Genomic DNA, 20,862 nt, shown 5'->3' on the forward strand with positions numbered 1-20,862 from the left:
AAGTCTGCCCTCTGTTTTTGAATCAACTTTAGCATCCTTGAGCAGAATGGCTTATCAGTCTGTTTTGGGTTGGTAAAAGGGGCTATTTTAGTTGGGATTCAAGCTATCGTGTGCCTGGTGGGGGAGGCAAACAGCTCCCAAAGGAAGCTTCAGCTCCATCCCGGGGGCTGGCGCTGGCCAGCAGCGGGGCCTCGCTTCAGCACCACGGACAGCGCCCGGCCGGAGCGGGGCATGCCCGGGGATGGGGCTCGGGCGCTCCTCTCCCGGCCTGGAGCGCGGCTCTCCTGCTCGTATCCCCTACACCAGCCCCCTCCGGGCCTCATCAGTCCGCATTTACAGCAATGAAAGCCTCCCCGTGCCGCTGGTCTTCTCTCTTGGTCCTGCAAAACAGGAGGGAAATGTTGCGGTGGTTGCGTGGAAGTTTGGTGAAAGCCAAACTTTTGGGGCAATGTAAGTTGCTGTATATGGCTTGTGCTTCACAAAGGCTGTTCTGATTACGTCACCTGAAGATCATCCCGCCCGATCCATTCCTTTAACCTCTGCCACCTTTAATGAGAACATGGTAAGGCATTCGTGCTTCAGCCTATCAGTGGTGGTTGGATTTCTTCACGTATTATGAAGAATACTGTTTATAAGTCTATCTATTACATAGAAATAAATAAAATCTACCACCTTCTATGGAAATGTATGTGAAATTAAAGTGCTTTGGGTCAGGTTTACAACAGATACAGACTGACCTCAGTTGAGGTTCTGCCATGTTGATTTGTTTCTTTGAGAAATACTGCTTCACAGTAGGTAATCTTATATGGGTTTACCAGGAAAACTTGGCTTACTGGGTAGAAATCACACAATCTACTTGTTGCTGAATATTGCCAAAAAGAGTGAGCTAATTTTATTCAACTTGGCTATTAAATTACTCGTGCCAGACTTCCTTTAAAATATGCTTTAAGATCTAAGAAAATGTTCAATTGTGTTCTTGATTTTAGAGAGGTATGATTGAAATTATTCTTGCTTTTAATAAATGCATTGTGTGGAATATGTTTAAAGGAGAAAATGCTAACATCTCTTTTCAGGTATGGTCTGGAAGACCTTATTCAATAGCCAGTTCAGGCAATTTGTTAATTTTTTGTGTTCACCTCTCAAATTACCAAATATGCTTCTGCAACCTCCATCACAGATGTCAAGCAAGGATACGTTCAATGTACTGGATGGTATTTTAACCGCCCATGTTCCTTTACTCGTCATGGACCATTGCAGGCTAAGCTCCAGACTGGTCTTTAAAAACAGTCACTGCTAATAGTATTGTATCTTTTGGTGATGAAATTATAATGTAGGGAGAACTTTTTCCAGAAGCAGGATCTCATTAAGAACTGAGTCTGCAAAGTGCTGAACATCCTCAGTTGGAGTAGGAGGTGAGACTGCTCAACAGTTCCAGGTGGTGCTAGCATTTTTCAAGACTGGGACCAAATGCACTGATATTTTCCTTTCAGACTACCAAAAATATTCAGACATATACTCTGCCTGACTCTTTTTGTTATGCCAAAGCACTACACATAAAGGTTATAGTTAAAACTAGTTCATGTGACTGTCATTCAAGCCTTCTGCTTTGAAGGGTATTTGAAATGACTGTGAAAGTATTCTGAATTAAAATTCACCATTTGAATTCTCTGCAAGAACTTGCTAAATGTTTTATTAGGGTTTGAGAAAATCTATTTGTGTATTTTCCCCTTTTGTTTACAGAGGATAAAATTAATGATTTTGTTTGTTTCACTTTGTCTGCTCTGCTTTTTATAATGTTATGTATTTTGCTTTGCTTTTGCCAGAACTACGCTCAGTACATCTGAGGCCAGATTCACTTCTGTTACAGGCAGCTGTAATTTTCATTGTGCCTGATTCTATTCCTATATCTTTATTAGTCTGGAGAGTCTTCTGCAGGGTTGTGAGATCCAAATCTGGCCATTGAATTTAATAGAAGATTATTGTGAAGTGGACATTTATCCTTACAAAAGATGCAGTTTGTGTAACAGCACTCTTGTAGAGCCATTGAATACAAAGTCACTGCAGTCATTGTGGGTTTTATTACTTTACTATCCTGCCACCTTTTTTGTGTCTTGCTTTTACCTCATACATGGTTAAATTATACTCCCTTGTGGTCAATACTAACACAGATTACTCATTTTTAATTTTAACTTTTTTTTTTTTTTTTAAAGATAAACTTTATGTGATACACTTCCGGATTTTTTTTTTTTTTTTGTAATGTGTATAATCTTGTATGTTTTTTTGAGGTTGGGGAAAGTTTGCTCGCTTGACCCGTGCCCTCACAAGCAGCCGAGGAGTGCTTCAGCAGCTTGCTCCGAGCGTGCAGAAAGGAGAGAACGTTCACAAGCATTCACGACTTGCTGAGGTAATGCTTCCTTTTTCCAAGAAACAGCAAAGAAAGGTGCTTAGCTTTTGTGGGTATGCTGTCTCCAAATGAGCTGAACACACTCTGTCCCTCTTGCCCTGGGATTCTGAAGCCTGGTGGCAGGCACAAGAGCTCAGCAGTATGTCATGTGCTGTGAAATGTCTGCTGTGACGGTGGAATGGAAACTGGTGTTTAGAAGAGACTTAATGAAACCTAACTGCTGTTTTGGCTTCTGTATCTCAACAAAATCTTACAATGGCATTATTATTAAAATAATACATTTTCTTTATTTTCCTTTCTTCTGAAGGTCTCAGTGCTAGTAGGATCTTGAACTATTTGCTTGTTTAAAATTGAGGTGAGAAAAACTAAGACTAGCACAGAAAGAAATTCTGGAGAATCATTGACACAGTTGTTCTCTGCAGTCATATGTGTATAGTTCTCTTTTAGTAGGATGCCAATGTGCTTTACAAATTGGTTAAAAGTGTTTAAGGTACTGCTTTTGTGGGCAGAACAGCTATAAGGTGACACAAGCAATACTGCAGACAACAGAAAAATGAAATTTTGTAGTTCAAGTAGACTCTGAAAGTTTTGTGAAAAGCTCAAGGCAGAAAAGAGGCTTCTTGATTGAAGTACCAGGGTTTTAGGGCTTTCGCCACGAGGGGGAGAGACTGTCCTGAATTTCCTGTAGCTGTTTCTAGGACCAGTAGCAGGGTCTTCCTGGTGTAAAAAAAAAAAAGAAGATTGGGGAAAGTCTTGTTGTGGTGTTAATGACAGTATGACCAATACAACATGGCATTCCTGTATCACCTATTGCTGTCAATGCCATGGCAGCAGCTGTGATTCTTGACCATAATTCTTAGTCTTTCTTTGTAGCTGGTGATGAAAGCCATTGACGGGCTCCATGAGTCTACATATAGTCAGTACTCCTTAAGTTTGTCTTGTGTATGATTTGGTTTCTATGCAAAACATACAGCTCCTGCTCAAGCCTGCATTATTATCACACTGTGACCATGAAATTCCCATGGACAGGAGCTTACCCGTTCTGTATTTAATACAGATGCACTCCAGAGTGGAAATCTGATTTCTGTTGTGTGCATTTTTGCAGAAAATAGCTTAGATTGTGCTAGCACAGGGGAGGGGCAGACATTCACGTGGGCACCATGCTGTAGGAATACCATGTGATTATCACATTTCCACCCTTAGATTGTTCTAGTGTACTAGAATTTGGGACATTCTCCCTCATAATCTAACTCAAGATTTAGCAGTAAATAATCCTTTCTCTTTAGATGTTTGCCCTTGAATTTTAGTTCATGCTAAAATTTAGGCAGTAGAATATATATAAGGCAGAGAATCTGAGGTTATTCTGTTTGGCTCTTTGAATCTCAGTCAGGCTATGTTGCTGAAACATCTTGCTGGCTGATATGTTAAACAAGACTTTGCACGTATTCTAACTGGCACAGTCAGTGGATTCATTACAAATAATAAAGGGCAAGTGTACAGTTTACGTGTCTGAAATGAGTTTCTGTAATTGCTGACTGAATATTGCAGTCGTTATTTTAAAAAGAACATTAGCCCCAGCTGTGATGTTAGGCACCTTGTAGTATATCTTCTGTAATTCCACTAAAGTCAATAGAATGGCACTAGAGAAAAGCAGAGTGCAGATAATCACACAGACAAGCACACTTTTCTTCCTGAGAAGACAAGGGTTGGCAGGCTTCTTATTCTACAAAGCTCTCCCCATAATACTGAACGTGGGATCTCTAACTGTTCCCCACTGTATTTTCAAATCTCTTATTTTTTTCCTTCATTTCTGCAGTGGCCTATTTTAAATTTTTAAGCTCAAATGAGTGTGCATCCTATTTCTTTTATCTATTTACTATGGCATTTCACATACATCTTCCCTTTGCTTGGAAAATTTATTGGAAAATTATTAGTGTTAATCCATTATTACTTATATTTTTGCAGAGCTGAGGAGCCAGTTGTGTCCTAGAATCTGAATGGGGCAAGGTGTTGTACAAACACAAAACACAAGCCTGCCATGAGGGCTTACAATTTATGTTACTGTTTATGATTAATTAGTTTTAAAAAGGGATTATTGAAAAACAGCTTTGTTTTATCCACAGGCCATGGATAATACAAGCAGTGACTGTTAAGCTTCAGTCACTGTTTTTTGGCAGGGTGTGTAGATTTGTCTAGCATGACTTGCCTATTAGCAATCATGTAAAAAACTGCTTAAATTTATTATGCAATTACTGCAGGGGTGTTAGGTATCTCTGAGAGTCCATTTTGCAATGAGAATACAAAGTAGTTAATATGTTTTGGTGACTTTATTACTAAGGAACTAATTGTAGGAACCAATGTTTCTTGGTCATTGTAGAGTGTGTGTGACCTCTGCATCCATGGTATTAGCTGATATATTCTGTACACTTACCAGGAAGCTCTGGGTAAACAAGATTGTGCCATAATTTTAAAAATGTAGTAGTTATGAGGAATAAAAGCAGAAAAATTATAGTGGTGCTTAGCAGCATTGCCTAATCAAGAATTTTCTGCCCTTTTTTTTTTTTTTTTTTTTTTTTGTAAACCCTGTTTACCAGGGACTTATAACTGCCATTAGTATCTACTTCAAGTAGAGACTTAGCATCTAGCTCTTGGCTTGGGAGCAATTTGTGTGGGTGCCTGTAAGAACAAAAGCAAGGGAGAATTAGACAGAGCAAACATGCAGTTGCAAATGCAGAAAGGGGGAGGTTAAGCTGAAAATGAATGATTGTTTTTTCCCCAGTCATGCAGTCTTAAAAATAAATCATTGTAACCACTTGTTGATGCACTTTTGTAAGTCCTGACTGGTGGTATATTCACTGTTTTTTAACAAATCTAGGATAAATGTGTTTTATGTTAATAAAGAAAGAAAGAACACAGACTTGTGAAACCACTGTTGAAATTTGTTATTTCTGCTTTTGAAGTAATATTCTTTGGCTTTAAAGAACGATTAAAACATCATGCATCATTACCGCAAATAATAAATGCAGATAATGTGACTGTAGTCGCTGATGAATCATAAGTAATTGGAATACTTCCATTAATAACTTTCTGAAACAAGTATTTATTTTTTTTTTACTGTGCAATGGAGAAAAATGCTCCTAAACCAGGGCTGTTTCAGTTATTTAGCAAATGATATTAATGAAATATTTGCTTATTGCACATGGGTGGAGGCTCAGCATGTTGGTTTGTATAGTTGCTTACATTTTCTTCATAATTACTTTCATATTTCTCTTGTTGTTACCTCTTTAGGAAGTATCTTTACAAGCAGTTTGAATCTAGTTGGTTTATGTGGGTGGTGAACCACACACGACTGCTTCAGCAAATACTGTTTTGGGTTGGCACTATTCTCCCTAGAGGCTGGAGTACAGCGAAAGTGGTTTGGAGTAGGGCAGCAGGTACAGAATCACAGAGTACTTCTCTTTGCATCTACCCAGCTTTGCTGTATAGTGCAGAGAGAGTGGGAGAGTGGAGTTTATAGCTTATAGTCTCCAGGTGACCCAGTGGTGGTGTGTGTGTCTGAAAGGATGGTGAATAAGTAGCCTGTGTGTGGCCCTTGGTGTGACACGTGGGGAAAAGTGCTCTCCCAACTTGAGTGCAGCAACCTAAGAACTATGATGTAGAGTTTTAGCCCTAGGCTCCGTGGAGCTTCTTCCATTATTTTGTGTAGCACTGAGCTCTCTTGTAGTATTTAATGCTAAAAACACACACTTGTTCTCTGAGGCAATTAAGTTTCATTAGAGGGGATTTTTCCCCTTCCTTCAATTAAAAGAATAATTTGGCGACTTTGAAAGATCTTGGCTGGCAGTTCTGGAGGATGCAAGACCTTTGCTAATCTGTTAAGCAAGTTGCCTTTGAAGGCAGAGGTAGTGTGCTGGGGCCAGCACCCTTCTTCCATCTCAGGCAGTAAAATGATAATTCATCTGTTTGGCAATTCCAGCAAGATGTTGGAGTGGTTTCATGTGTGCATTAGTGATGTAGTGAAAGGGAGCCAGGGCTAGAATTCGTCACCCCAACCACCGGAACAAAAGGCTGAAGACACCCTGGGCTTTCTGCAGGCGAATTTCTCCACCTTGCAGCTGATTGTCACGTCTGTGTCATTCCTTGATTCCTGCCCTCCCCTTGCTCTTCCCTTTGAGATCCATATGCACATTGCTGGTGCACGTCCTTCCATTGGAGACAGGGAAAAGCCATTGCCCCCAATTCATTTTAAATAGATGCTGGTAGAGTGAAAGCTCAAAAGATTTATTAATAAATCTAGCCATTCAGATAGTTTGGAGTACATTTACATTCTAAATAAAAATGTAAGGAGACATTGATACTTTTACTTTCCTGTGCTGTAGCCTTTTGGATCTCCAACAAGCTAGTGGAGAGTGCTTTCTACTTGGTGATGACATTTTAAAACACTGAGCAGCAAATTCGTTTATTTTCCTAATGATTTGAAATGAGAAGTTTGTTTCTCTCTGCACGCAGTTCAGTTTTACATCCATGCAGTTCCACTGGCTTTACTGGCATTCTTTGTGATTTACAGCAAAATAACTGACTCCATAATTAAGCTCCTTCTTTATTGCCAAAGAGAGATTGTTCTTGCCATTGGTTCTATTATTCAGATATATGGGAATCCATTAGTACATTTTACAGTAGCTTTAGTATGGAGGACGTAAAATCTCCACAAGTTCTTGGAGTGGAAAGAGGCTGGAGGTGGCCAAAATGGGATGCATTATACAATTGTTAGTTAAGAATTTAAATGTGTGTGTGTAACAAACAATCTGAAGACAAGGATTTACAATGTGATTTTTTTTCAGTGTTTTGTGGTTGAGCTTCCTGTACCGATTGGAATCCTTATCAAAATGTTTGACTTTTTCACATAAGTATCAGTGAGACCAAAAAAATCAGCTCTAGGAGTCATCTGATGGCAAAAGAAGAAATCATGTTTCATCCTATATTTAAGGGGTGATAAAATGTTACTACATGATTGAAAGTATTTGGTTTTGCTGATCAGTTATTTCAGTGAGTGAATATGTCTCAGTGGATTGCAGGATTGGGGTCTTACGTTAGAGCTGCTGTTTGTGCACAGAAGCTCAGAGCTTTCCAGCTGATCCAGGTATAGCTGCAGTGTTCAAAAGGGAGGGCAGGAGGTATTTGAAATACTGATATTGGGCTAGAAAAGGCATTCTAACATCTGTAGCTGGGACTGCAAACAAGCCCTGAAGGGAACACGTGCCCTGAGTACTCATACCAGCACGGTACACAACACATGCCTCTTGCAGTCACTACCAGCAACTTCTGGGGACTGTGTTGGCTGGCCAGTGCCTCCTGCAGGAAAGAGACTGCTTCAGTCTGGTGCTTGCTTTCAGCTCCTCACACCACAAGCCAACATTTGTTTCTAGAATGGAGAACCTGAGTGAATCAGGTTTGGGACTGGCAGACCACTTAATGCTGCAGTGGCCATGTCCGAGTCCTAGTATTGTCTGCAGGGGTTCTACTTAGGGGGAAGTGTTTCATTCCCCTATTTGCTGTGATTCTAGAAATTTAGCAAAGCAAACTTAAGGGTTTTTGTTTGTTTGTTTTTATTTTTTAAGTGTTGATGCCCTTAAGCTAATCTGCAGTTCTATCTGAGCAGGCCATGCTATTTCTCTTCTGGAGAACACAATGGACGTAAAGTCAGCAGGCTTGTTTTGTGCCTTGCAGCTCTCATAGTCATTTACGCATGTGCAAGGGACTGTGATCTGACAGTGTCTGACCCCTGTTGTGCACAAGAGTAACTGATTATGTGAGGTTCAAAGCAGCAGGGAGCCTGATCTGAGGCTGTTTTGTCCAAATAGGACTCTTGTAGCTGATTGTTTTCTTTTTTGTCCCTTTTGGCTTAGTCTGTTGGAAAAAAGCCTACCAGTTCACACACACACACACACACACACAAAAAGTACCCAGAAAAGCCCGCAGGTAAAAATCTGTGTCAAAATAATTGATGTTAAAGATGCTGAGATACGAACATGAAAAGAAGACATCCTCCTATTATAGGTATGCTCTCTGATCTTTTCCCAGAGAAAGTGGCTGCTTAATTTCCACATCTGCTTCCTCTTGCTCTGAACTACAATGTAAATAAATGTGAAATGCTTCTAAATATTTCTCCCAGGTTCTGTGAGTTTGACATGAGGAAACAAATCTCATTTGAGCCATTCTCCATCTTCCTTTCTATTTTCACCTGTAACTCATCCAGTAGAAATTTCAGTTTATTGAGGCTAGTGATAGTCATCCATGAACTATAGTCCTGCACAGCTCGGAGAAGAGGAACAACGGCCTGTGCATTTGTGATGGGTTGTAGTGCAGGGCTTGTTTGCAGATACAGTATAGATACAGTATAGGGAAGAGTTAAATGACCAGCATTGAGAAGCAATGTCCATGTGCTGGACTGGACGTCAGATGTTGTGGTCTTCTTCCTGGTTTTGCCATTGATTCCTGTTTGCAATCGCCTTCCTTCCCATCATTTATCTGTCTCGTCTATTTAGACTGCGGAAGGAGCTGTCTCTTCTCTGTATGTCTTGGACGCTCAGCACATTAGGCATAGTCCAAAAATAATTAATGACATTAGAAGAAATAGGTTGCTGATTTGTGTAACAGAATACTTATCCTGACCATTTGCTAATTTTCAAAGAGGCTAATGAGTACGTCTTTTTTATCAACTGAGCTCAAGATTCTGAAATGTAAAAATTAACATTAAAAAATTAATGTTTCCTTTTTCTCTTGAAATCCTTGTCACTACAGGTACTGCAGCTGGGCTCTGAAATCCTCCCACAGTACAAACAAGAAGCACCAAAGACTCCACCACATATAATTTTGCATTATTGTGTTTTCAAGACTACCTGGGACTGGATCATCTTGATTTTAACCTTCTACACCGCTATTTTGGTCCCTTACAATGTCTCCTTTAAAACCAAACAGAACAATGTGGCCTGGCTAGTAGTGGACAGCATTGTAGATGTCATTTTTTTGGTAGACATTGTGCTTAATTTCCACACCACCTTTGTGGGACCAGCAGGAGAGGTGATCTCTGATCCCAAGCTGATTCGCATGAATTACTTGAAGACCTGGTTTGTGATTGATCTGCTCTCATGCTTGCCGTATGATGTCATCAACGCATTTGAGAATGTTGATGAGGTCAGTATACTTGTTCCACTTCCACCCCCTAATTATAACTTAACATTCGGGACTGGGGAGGGGAGAAGAAAGAAATGGATGCTTTTAGTTAAACATGTTGGATTAGTGTACCTGTGTCTCTAGTAGCTGCCCTCAGCACACATAAAAGTTTTGCTGATGAGTCATAGCCAGAAGGGTCCATCTTTAACTGCAATGGAAGAAGCTGAGGTTTTTGGTGTCAGAAATCCATATTTATTGTCCTTCCTTCTGCATCCTGAGAGTTCAGGAGGACAGGCAGAGGCAGGTGGCAGAACCTGTGTACAGCACCAAGGAAAACTGCTTCATGAGACTTACCATAAACAGCTTGAACTGGTGTGTAAAGATAATTTCTTAGGGTAGGATTCTCTTCCTTTCACTGATGACCAAGCAGGGTATGTTCACTAATGGCAATTCTTCACATGAACAATTGGGAAGTAGAATGCACTTTTCTCAGCTACTTCTAAACTGATATAGCAGGCAGTGACTGACTACATCTTAGATCAACAGAAAGTACTGCCAGGGTGCCTGGTGATCTCTGCTTTGTTGTTTGGGAGCAGTTGTTTTAGAGGAAGATAAAGCATTTGATGCTTGTTTGATAATTACATAATTAGAGGGAAAAGCAGGGAGAAAAATGGAAATCTAGGCTCCTTCTTAATTCTTGCATGTTTATTTGAGAACAAGTCACAAGCCAGCAAAAGAACTAACATTCAAACGCTTAAACCACAATACTATCATTTAACTGCTTATTTTCCTTCTGTATCAAGCTGCCAAGAAAATTTTCCTAAATTAAATGTTACATGAAAGTACTATGCCCAACTAGTTCAGAGAGTTAATGAACTGTTAACAGAATCTTGATGACTACAGCAGTCTACTTTTTAACTATGTCTTATAAAATCTGTATCATCAACTTGTTAGGTGTCTATATTCCTATGTGACGCTAAACCTGTAACATACACGCATATTTCATCAGAGCTTAGTATTTAATATTTAGCCTGTAATATTTATTTTTTATGAGTGTCTTTGAAATATGCCAATGTTATAAAGGATGACCTAGCTGTTGAAAGAAAATTATACCCAGGAAAATATCTCAGTAAAAACATAAAGACTTTGCTTTTATAAAAATACACTACATGGTTTGTTTATCTAATTTAAAATATTTTTCTCTATGACTTGAGGATAAGTAGGAAAACTATTGGATATAGGGGAACAAACACGATGTTATTTGATATTTATCTCTCTAGAGAGATTTTCATTTTATATAAAGCTACAGGCTGAAGTAAGACAAATGAGAGCATGCAAAAAGCCTTGTGAGACCTGTCCTTAAGTATTTGTTTGTCATGAAATGCATTCAGGCTGCAGATTCAGGGCTTTCACATGTTACTTTACCGTGGCACTGATAAAGCAATGGAGAGAGTGGCCATACATCAGTTTCTGACATTTAGACTGAAAGATTAAAAAAAAAGGGGGAGGGGGGAGTTGGAGAGCTTTTCTCACTCTTTGCAAATAGTAGCAACCTGCTAATGATTTTGCTGGAGGGACATTTCACAACTGGAGACTGGTGATGTGACCTACAGAACATCCCTAGGGAAAATGGCTGTACCAGAGGCCACACAAGCCCCTGAGCTGAGCAGACTCCCTGCTCTGAAATTCTTGTTATGGGGGTTTGAATTTCTCCAGGTTCTTAGTCTCCGTGTTGCATTGTAACAATGCGGAGCTGATTGGTGCTTCACTTTTCCTGTGGGTCTTCAACAGTCTCCTTAATCAGTATAAAAGTGTTAGTTTTAGTTATTCTAGCCATCATGCCCAAGGAAAAAAAAATCTTGATGCTATCCTTTCAAGACTGTTCATCTCTGTTTTCCCTAGTGGGTTCTGACGTTTAACTGGTGTAAATCATTGCAGGGCCATTAGAACAGAGTTTCCACTGGTGTAAATTGCTGCTCTTCTGTTAAGGGCTCGTAGACTGGTTTACAGGCCCTGAGGGGCTTTGCCAGCAACGTCAGCAGAATAATGTAGTGCACATCAGGTGGGGATTTGGGACAGTGCATGCTGATCGCTGTTTTGTGAACTGCCTGTAGAGAAAAAGATAACCTCTTATTAAAAGAAGAAAAAAAAAGCCACGTTCAAGGAGTCTTGAGAGCAGAAAGGCCTTATCTTATCCAGTCTCTGCCACGTACAATATTCCCTTCTGGGCCAACTCCCTTTCTCTTGTTCTTGCTGGTTTAAATTTTACTTGTCTCTCACCCTGTTTTACATGCCGTATTACTTCGCTGTTGGATTAAGTCAGCTGCAGGGCTGAGGTGCTGAAGTTACAAGTGGCCAGACTGGGTTGGTATCCATGTGTTACTCTGACTTTGCTAAAGGTAATTCCCTTGGCACTATGAGAGTGCAGTCAGTGGGTGGCTGTGGCTGCTGTGAGGTTTTTTTCTGGTGAACACGCTCAAAAAAATTTTCAGGGATTAAATGATGCCTACTGTCAGCAGCAGCTGTAAAATGAGATAAAGACTATGAATTGCAACTTTCCTTTGTGGGTGTTTTCCATATGTGATTTTAAACATGAGGAAATATAATCCTGGCTTTGTTGCAGTCTCTATAGTAAAGGTAGACTGGGGCAGGTTAAAATTCACTGTTTTTTCTGCCTGTTATTTTGTGTTAAAAGAAACATCACCAAAAACACTGAAGACGTCATGGAGGAACTAACTTGACAAGTCGGTTTGTTTCTAAGAGTGACATTATTACTGTGAAAGAGACGTTGAATTAATTTGCAGTGGACACAAGATGTGGACCTGATGAAGTAAAAAGCAGTGTAGACAGGGTGTTGAGACTTTTGGGTCTTTGGGTAACTTTGGGACTGTTCCAACACTTAGCTCTTGATAGATGAGTAGTGAAGCCATTGTTGTCTTCTTTCAGGTGTTCCTATAATATAAGATTAATTATAACATATGAAACTAGAGTTGATCAATATTTTTGACAGGAAAATACTTATTTAAAAAGAAGTCTGATTTTTTCTCTATTTTGAAACAACTTTTTGTTTTGCAAATTTACCTCAATTCTCATATAAAACTTAAAGGAATGATTTTAAGCCTATTTCAGAATTATTGGGTTTATTACAATTTGGAACATTACTATATTTTCCATTCACATTTTTAAAACATAATTGAAATTCCAGTTTCTTCTTTGTACTGTTCAGAATATTTTTTCCATAAAAATTCTTTGAATTCATTAACTATTAATCAACACAACTATTAACAACTACAATTAATACAAGAGGAACTTAGGTATGAATAACCACATTCCACAGGCGGAAGAAGAAAGAAAAAACAGTAATGTCTTTGTTCAAGGCTGTGGAATTGAGAGTCTCAATATGAGAATATCTGAAATTTTTATCTCAAGTGCTATACTGAAGGAGAGTGCAGCATCTCATATTCAAACGTGAGCAGAATCCAACAAATGAAGAAACATGTAGCTGCAGAGAAATTTCCATTGCTACCCAAATGAAAGAAAAGTTATAAATGTTTCTCCTGTTTGTTTTTTGTTTGTTTGTTTTTCTATATGATGAGCTGATTCTACAGTTAAATAGAAATTACTTTCATGACCTGCATAGAACTTCAAGAATATATTCCATTGATTGATGAGTCAACGTAATGCTAGGCTTAATCTTTCTCCTGTTAAAACAATACAACATGCTGTAATAGAGTTTGAGTAAGAAAAGAATACATTGGTCTAAAATTTACACAGCTCTTAAAACTTGGTATTAATATCTTTTGAATTCGAATAATGACAATAACATTTGTCAGTGATCCTTTACAGTAATTAGTATTATTCCTCATGTAAGGAAATACCACCTACTTTGGGGGATAATGTTATCTTTTTGTGTTCAGACATCAGTCAGTTGATTTAATAAAAGACAGGCTTAAACAAAATTCCACAATTTTTGCCAAGAACAATGCAATCTAAGTCTTCAAATTCCAAAGGCAATTTGAAGTCTTTTTTGCAGTGTCAGCTTGAGCAATTTTATACTGTGGTTTTCAGCCGTAATACCATAAGATATAATTTATATTGGAAAAAATTTGACGTTACATGTGACACCGTTGTGAAATTTCATGGTAGGAGTGGAATCCAGTCATGTCAATACAATATAAATCTCTGAAACAGCAGTTTTTACTACCAACTCCCTATATGTATTTGAATCAAACACTGATCAACTGTTGGCTGATACCAAAGTGAGAACCATATATTATTCTTATGAAATGGGACCGGCACTGTTTAACACCTGTGTCGGTGACATGGACAGTGCGACTGAGTGCACCCTCAGCAAGTATGCTGATGACACTGAGCTGTGTGGTGCGTTTGACACACTGGAGGGAAGGGATGCCATCCAGAGGGACCTGGACAGGCCTGGGAGGTGGGGCAGTGTTGAACCTCATGAGTTTCAGCAAGGCCAAGTGCAAGGTCCTGCACCTGGGTCAGAGCAATCCCAAGCATAAATACAGACTGGGCAGAGAATGGATTGAGAGCAGCCCTGAGGAGAAAGACCTGGGGGCATTGATTGATGGGAAGCTGAACACGAGAAGGTATTATACATTTGTAGCTTAGAAAGCCAACTGTGTCCTGGGCTGCATCAAAAGCAGTGCAGCCAGCGGGTTAAGGGAGGTGATTCTCCCTGTTGTGAGATGCCATCTGGAGTCCTGCATTCAGCTCTGGGCTCTTCAGCACAAGATGGACATGAACCTGTTGGAGCAGGTCCAGAGGAGGGCTGTGAAGATGACCGAGAGGCTGGAGCACCTCTCTGATGAAGACAGCCTGAGGGAGTTGGGGTTGTTCAGCCTGGAGAAGAGAAGGCTCTGGGGAGATCTTACAGCAGCCTTCCAGTACCTAAAGGGGGCCTGCAGGAAAGCTGGGGAGGAGTGATAGGACAAGGGGGAATGGCTTTAAACTGAAAGAGGGGAGATTTAGATTAGATTTTAGGAAGAAATTCTTCCCTCAGAGGGTGGTGAGGCCCTGGCACAGGCTGCCCAGAGAAGCTGTGGATGCCCCATCCCTGGAGGTGCTCAAGGCCAGGCTGGATGGGGCTTTGGGCAGCCTGGTCTAGTGGGAGGTGTCCCTGCCCGTGGCAGGGTGGGGGTGGAATTAAATAGTCTTTAAGGTCCCTTCCAGCCCAAATCATTCTGTGATTCTTATTACACGAGGTAGAGAAGAAATAAATGCATAGTGAAAGATCATCAGGAAAGATGTATTCAATAAAAGTGATCTACTGTTCACTTAAGTGCATAGAAAAAAAAGAGAAGCTAGCATTTAGGCAAAGATGACATAGAGCTTTCAAACAACAAAATTTATGATGATAAAAAAGTCACAGGAAAAACACAATACAGAAGTCATCAAAGAAAATTAAGCTATTTAGTGCTAAGTGAGCATGATGCAGCTTGAAAGTAAACAGTGAGTTGTAAGAGAGGAAAAAATGAAAGTGTTGCTTGTCAGATTTTTGGCAAATGTGAGGCAGTACTTTTGCAATAGATTAATTTAAAACCTTATTAGTGAAATAATCTCTCATGCTAATACAAATTGGCTATCTAGGAATTGCTGAAGTAGCTATACTGAAAAGCATGCAAATTGCCTTGATTTGTTTTACCATTTTTTTGCAATAAAGGGCAAGGTAATAAATTATCACGATATTTATAGCTCTATTGAATAATCAGAGGTCCATAAAGAATTTTGGTTGAATTTTACACACTGAAAAAAAAAATTTAAAGTCGTCTAAACTACAAAAAGCTATATAATTTGGAGTCTTTGAAACTTCATAGTTCATCTCTCCTATTTGGGCCTGTCTTATTAGGCAATACTGTAACTGTTTTGGATGCAAGTCTGTTGATAAATCTGGTAATGAATTAGTATTTTTTATGTGGCTAATTAGAGCTAAAGCAGTCATAACCTATTTTCTTTGTAATGTCTATAACAAAGCTGCTATATATCAGAGTAGGAGCCAGGCATTGCAGAAATGTTGGTAAAGTGTGGTTCTTGGATGTGCTGACAGAAGTGGGAAGGGATAAACTCCTAAAAAGCCAACCTCCATGCTAGTAATGAAGTGCCTCTTTTATGTTACTGTCGTGGTGGGTAGTCTGCCTGTTTCTTCTAAACCCTGTTTTCCAAACTGTGTTGGTTTTATATGTGTAGGCACATACACCTCCTCTGCACAGGTTCTGCTTGTGGCTGTTAAGATGCAGGTTAGCTCTTCTGCACTACTAACATTCAGAGTAGTCTTTTTCTATGTCATGGATAAGAAAGGGTGTGATTACGTTTCAAGGCTACTTCCTAGCTTTGAAAAGCACGACATGATTTATCATGCTGTTAAAGACAGAATAGTAGTCTACATAAGCTGTTCAATCTATATAAAGCTAAAAGAATTAAAACACTGAATTACATTTTCAGTGATAATCTATGGTGATAGCCTTTGTCCAAGAAGGAGAGCTAATTGAATTTCTTAGATTCTGAATTATTTCAAAAAGCTGCTGTTCGAGTGATACTAAGGCTACACATAAAGGGAAGCACGTTTCAGAGACAGGGATCAGTTACCTTTTTTTCCCAGTTCAGCATGCTTGTATTGATCTGAGGCAGAAAGTCAGATGAGCTGGCAAAGGGTATTTATCTGAGTAGCTAAATGGTTGCTGTGTAGTCTATTTCATATTAGGGACTGGATTAGAATTTAAGATGGAGTGGTACTAGATGCCAGTAACACTAAATCTTATTTGGGTGTTTTGCATATTTGAGGTAAGTAAAAAGCTTCTGGAACAGGCTGGTTCTTTGAAGCACAAGCATTGGGGGAAGCAGATAGGTGTTAGGGGTAAAGTTTTGATTTGGTAGTGTGGAAAGTGGGATGGAGAATAGCACTTTGAAGCTTTAGATTACTTACATGTTATCTTTATCCATGTTCTTCCTCTTAGTGTCAGTGCTTTTAAAAAGTGCTTGCTTCCTGGGTCTGCTGTTTTCTGGTGAGGCAAGGATGGACGTAGATTTATAAATGAAAAATCAACCCTTTCATCTCTTCCCACACCCTGTGCTCGTATGCATGAATTATTGTTGTTTCTCCCTGGAATCTAACCAAGCTGGGAAATGTCTGACTAAAATAAGCATTGTGAGTTTAGAGATCTGCCTTCATCAGTACTGAGAACCACAGCAGTAACCAGAGAGTTTAGGTATTGATTTTGACCTGTGTGCGTAATGTTATCTCATCTGTTGGCTGTTAAATATGGCAATCTGTAGGAAAGGTCATGTTTTCAGAACCAGATTAAGAAAATCAGAAGAGGGAAATAACAAAAATGAGAAGTCCTAATAACGACCAGATAGCAAAATGTTGCTTTCTGTGTCTCGTGTCTCACATATGCTAGTGATAAATTTGGTTCATTGTCTCCTTTTCTGGATAAATAATTTATTTTTTTGTTCTGTTTCATTCCTTTAGTGGTTAGCTTTTAGTCTCCTTCATCTCCCTTTAATTGAGGTAAAATCAGAGCTTCAGCTGTTGTAAGTGAGAAGAAAGTGCTGGAAAACCTAGAGCAGATTTGTGTCAATACTAAATATTTTGCTTTTTAAAAATAGATAGTAGGTAAGAAATAAATTATACTTCCTTTGAGCCTAGAAAAAAATCTTAATGGTTGCATGAAGCCCATTTTATTTCTGTACATGTGGAAAGTAAACAATGGCCTAAAAAGTGAATACTATTGTACTGTCATGCAGAGTGAATCCTACTGAAGTCCTAGCTTTACTACAACTCTAGAAGGTGTAGGTGATGATGAAAGTTGCAATTTTTTCCCAAAAGTTGTTCATTCTATGAACAACTCTCGTCCTTTGTCCTTTGTCCTATTTTTTTTTTGTCTGTAGATCATTTTAATTGCTGTTCTTTAAACACTTTTTTTTTTTTTCTTTTTAGGTGCAATTCTGTTATTCAGTAAATTTTGGATTGAATTTCATTTTGCTTAGCAAACGAGCAGCAGTAACTTCTTTTTATTTGTACAGCATCTAGCACTGTAGTGTCCACTGTTGCTGTTCATAGGCACTGTAATAACACAAGAAACAAATAATTACTCTGCTGCAGCCCTTATGTTTTCACAAACCCTCACAAAGTAATTCATCACAGTGTCTCATCTCTGCAACTCTTTCCATGGATGTGGAAGTAATGGTATAAATCTTCTGTTGTCTGATGCAAAGCTAAAAATGAAACATTGATATCCTAGATCCTGTGCTTTGAGAGAGAATTACATCTGGGATATCAGTGCAAGGCATGGGGTGCACTGACAACAGATCAGGTCTTGCAGAAAACAGGGAGATGCAGAAAGAAATCTATGTGTAAATATGCACAGTATCTAGTGAGTAAGTCAAATTTACAACAAGTTATGCATGGAAATTTAGTTCTGGCGGTATTTCATGGATAAACTTCTGAAGCATTCTCTTTTAATGTAAAATGTGGGTTCTGCTTTCCTCCAGTACTAAGGAAAACTGATCTGTTTTTCTGTTGGTTTTGAAGTGTAGCTCTATTCTGCAAAGACTGCATACGAGGAAAGGGGAGGGAGTGGTTGTATTTATTATTTTAAGCACTTTTGACAGGTTTGCTCAGTCAGAGAACACAGAGTTATTTCTTCTGGCTGTCAGTGCTTTGAGCTTGCCCTTTGGTTTGGAGGGGACTTGCTACAGATTCTTCAATTTTCATGCATCAGCCATCACCAGCAATGAAATAAAACTACCAGCATATTAAATATCTGAATAAATGTCAGCAACTTGTTGTGGTTTAACCCCAGCACGCAGCTAAGTTCTGCTCAGTCACTTGCTCATGCTCCCTCCAGTGGGGTGGGGAAAGAGAATGAAAAGGGCAAAAGTTAGAAACTCATGGGTTGAGTTAAAGACCATTCAATCATTAAAAAAATAAAAAAAATAGAAAAAGCGGATGCTTGCTATAAGCTGACCAATGCCTAGCATGACCCTGAGCAACAGCCACCTTGGAAAATTCCTTTCCAGTTTTCTTGCTGAGCACAGCACCATGTGGTATGGTATATCCCTTTGATCAGCTGTCCTGGCTTTGTCCCCTCCCAGCTTCTTTTGCACCCCCAGCCTCCTTGCTGGTGGGGCAGTGGGAGAAGTAGAAAAGAGCTTGATACTGTGCAAGTGTTATTCAGCAATTACTAAAACTTTTATCTGGTATCAACACTGTTTTTGTCACAAATCCAAAATGTAGCACCATACTGAAGAAAATGAACTCTATCTCAGTCAAATCCAGCACGCAACTATATGTGGGTATCATCAGCAGAGTATTTAGTTTCATTTGGTTATTTCAAACAATTTGACATATAAACTTATGCGAAATTCAGCATTTGATGCCATATTTCCATTAGTGCTGCACTCTAGTTTCCACTATAAAAAAAATATATTAAAAATGTGCTGCTTTTCTGCCTTGGCCACGGAACAGATTTTGTAGCTTTTACATACCCGCATGAGGAGAGATCTGTTGGGTAGAGTATGAACAGCTGGAACCGTGTATGTGAAAATCTGGCCCAGGTAGGACTTTGTGGGATGGTATTTAATCTTGTCCTTTCTTAGGCTGACACACAGAAGTGCCTCCTGGTGACCTTTACAGCAGAGCATCTGAGGGTGCCTCTTTGAGCAGTCTGGGACTCGTGGTACAATTTCTAGCTCTTTATGAACCAAGGTTTCCTTTGGGCAGAAGTAGCTCTGAGCATCTCTTAGTCTGCAACTCAAAGGCTGTAGCAGCAGCAGAGCTAGGAGGATGGGATGTGCATCAAAGGGAGTAAATTGAGTTCAGGCTCTTCTTTTGTGTGACATCGTGGAGCCATCTGTATGATAAAAGCATAAAAATAATCTGCACTGATAGGAGCATTAAAATGGACAGTAATCTAAAAGCACAGTTCTCTTTTGGAAAGGGGCAATCTAGAAATGCCAATTTTGAATCTAACGGATCTATTCCTGGGAGTATTACAATATTACTTGCTAAATTTAGTGACAAAAAATACTGTTTAAAAGTCTTGGGAAAGGATCAGATTTTTTTTTTTTTCTGCTATATAATCTGTGAAATAGGCTATTATGTTTCCATTGTTTATACCCATTTAAAATTCTGCCACTTAGGAATTTTTAAGAGAATTGTATAAATAATTACCTCCCTGGGCATTTCTTCATCTTGATATTGATCCATTTGGAATAGACAAAACCTTTCTTCCCTGAGGAAATCAAATAGAAAATACCCTTAATGCTGAGATTAAAATCATGATTTCTTTTTTTTTGCTTTTGCTGAACTTTTAGAATCTTATTGGCAATGCAGTCACATGAAATACTGTGACTGATTTAAATATTAAATGCATCCTTTGAATGCAACCAAATCATGCATTTATTTTCTGTAAATATGCAAGTTCTTTTTGTACAAAAAACTTAATTCTCTCTACCTCTGATCAGAATTTGGTATGAATGCCTTTCTCCCAAGTGATAGAGTTCTATCACTTTTGAAATGTTTTGCAAAATTCCTTTTTGCATATTTCACAAGGGAAATTAGGATAAGAGTACAGCGATCTCCAAATAATCTGTTCTGAAGCTCTGAAAGCAAAGTAGCTTGCTTTGAACTTTTTCATCTAATTTCAAACATTGTATTCATATTTTTTTCTAGTTTCAGCTCCCTTTCTGTGATTTTTTTTTCTAGTATTTCTAATCCTCATTTTCAAACTAATTCAATTAAGAATTAACCAAATTCCAAAAATTCCAAGTCCTTCCTGAATCACTGTTTTTCTTTGGTAGGACTCTAAATGACAAGCAACTTTTTTTTTTTTTTTTTTTTTTGCCCCCCCCCCCCCCTTTTTTTAAATCCAGCAATAAACTTTAATTTATCGAACAAGTTTTACATCATTATTCTTGGTAAAAAATAAAATTAGTATTTAGAATGCTGGGTTATAATTTTTTCTTGCCATTGCCTGAGACTGTGATTAAGAAGTTTGGCTTTGAGACTAAAGCTTAAGGTAGGTCATTACTGGATACTTCCTAAAATGTAGTACAATACAGTTTTCCAGTTAAAGTTTGTAAAGGGGTGAGGGAGAAATAGGTTTTTGTCTTGAGGAAAAAGGCTGGAAGGCTGTGCGATAGTATCAGAATGGAGATATTTAGATTGTAGAGACTGCATGCTCATCACTCAGGGACTTGCACGTCTGGTTTCTAAAATATGGTTATCACTTTATAATTTGTTGTTGTTAAGTCTTTTTCCCCTC

General features: G+C 38.9%; 1 protein-coding gene across 4 annotated transcripts in view; it reads left to right on the plus strand.

The window, feature by feature from the left end:
• Positions 1-20,862, plus strand: part of KCNH1 (potassium voltage-gated channel subfamily H member 1) — a 185,363-nt gene that overhangs the window by 30,027 nt on the left and 134,474 nt on the right. For all 4 annotated transcript variants that reach the window (XR_011808105.1, XM_027453007.3, XM_027453008.3 and 1 more), the window contains exons 5-6: positions 2,286-2,404; positions 9,206-9,598. Coding sequence is in view for 3 of the 4 variants with exons in the window: in XM_027453007.3 (XP_027308808.3) it covers positions 2,286-2,404; positions 9,206-9,598 (512 nt within the window). In the remaining variant the exon portion in view is untranslated. The remainder of the gene's footprint in view (positions 1-2,285; positions 2,405-9,205; positions 9,599-20,862) is intronic.

Source organism: Anas platyrhynchos, chromosome 3 (genome assembly GCF_047663525.1).
Source record: "Anas platyrhynchos isolate ZD024472 breed Pekin duck chromosome 3, IASCAAS_PekinDuck_T2T, whole genome shotgun sequence".
NCBI lineage: Eukaryota > Metazoa > Chordata > Aves > Anseriformes > Anatidae > Anas > Anas platyrhynchos.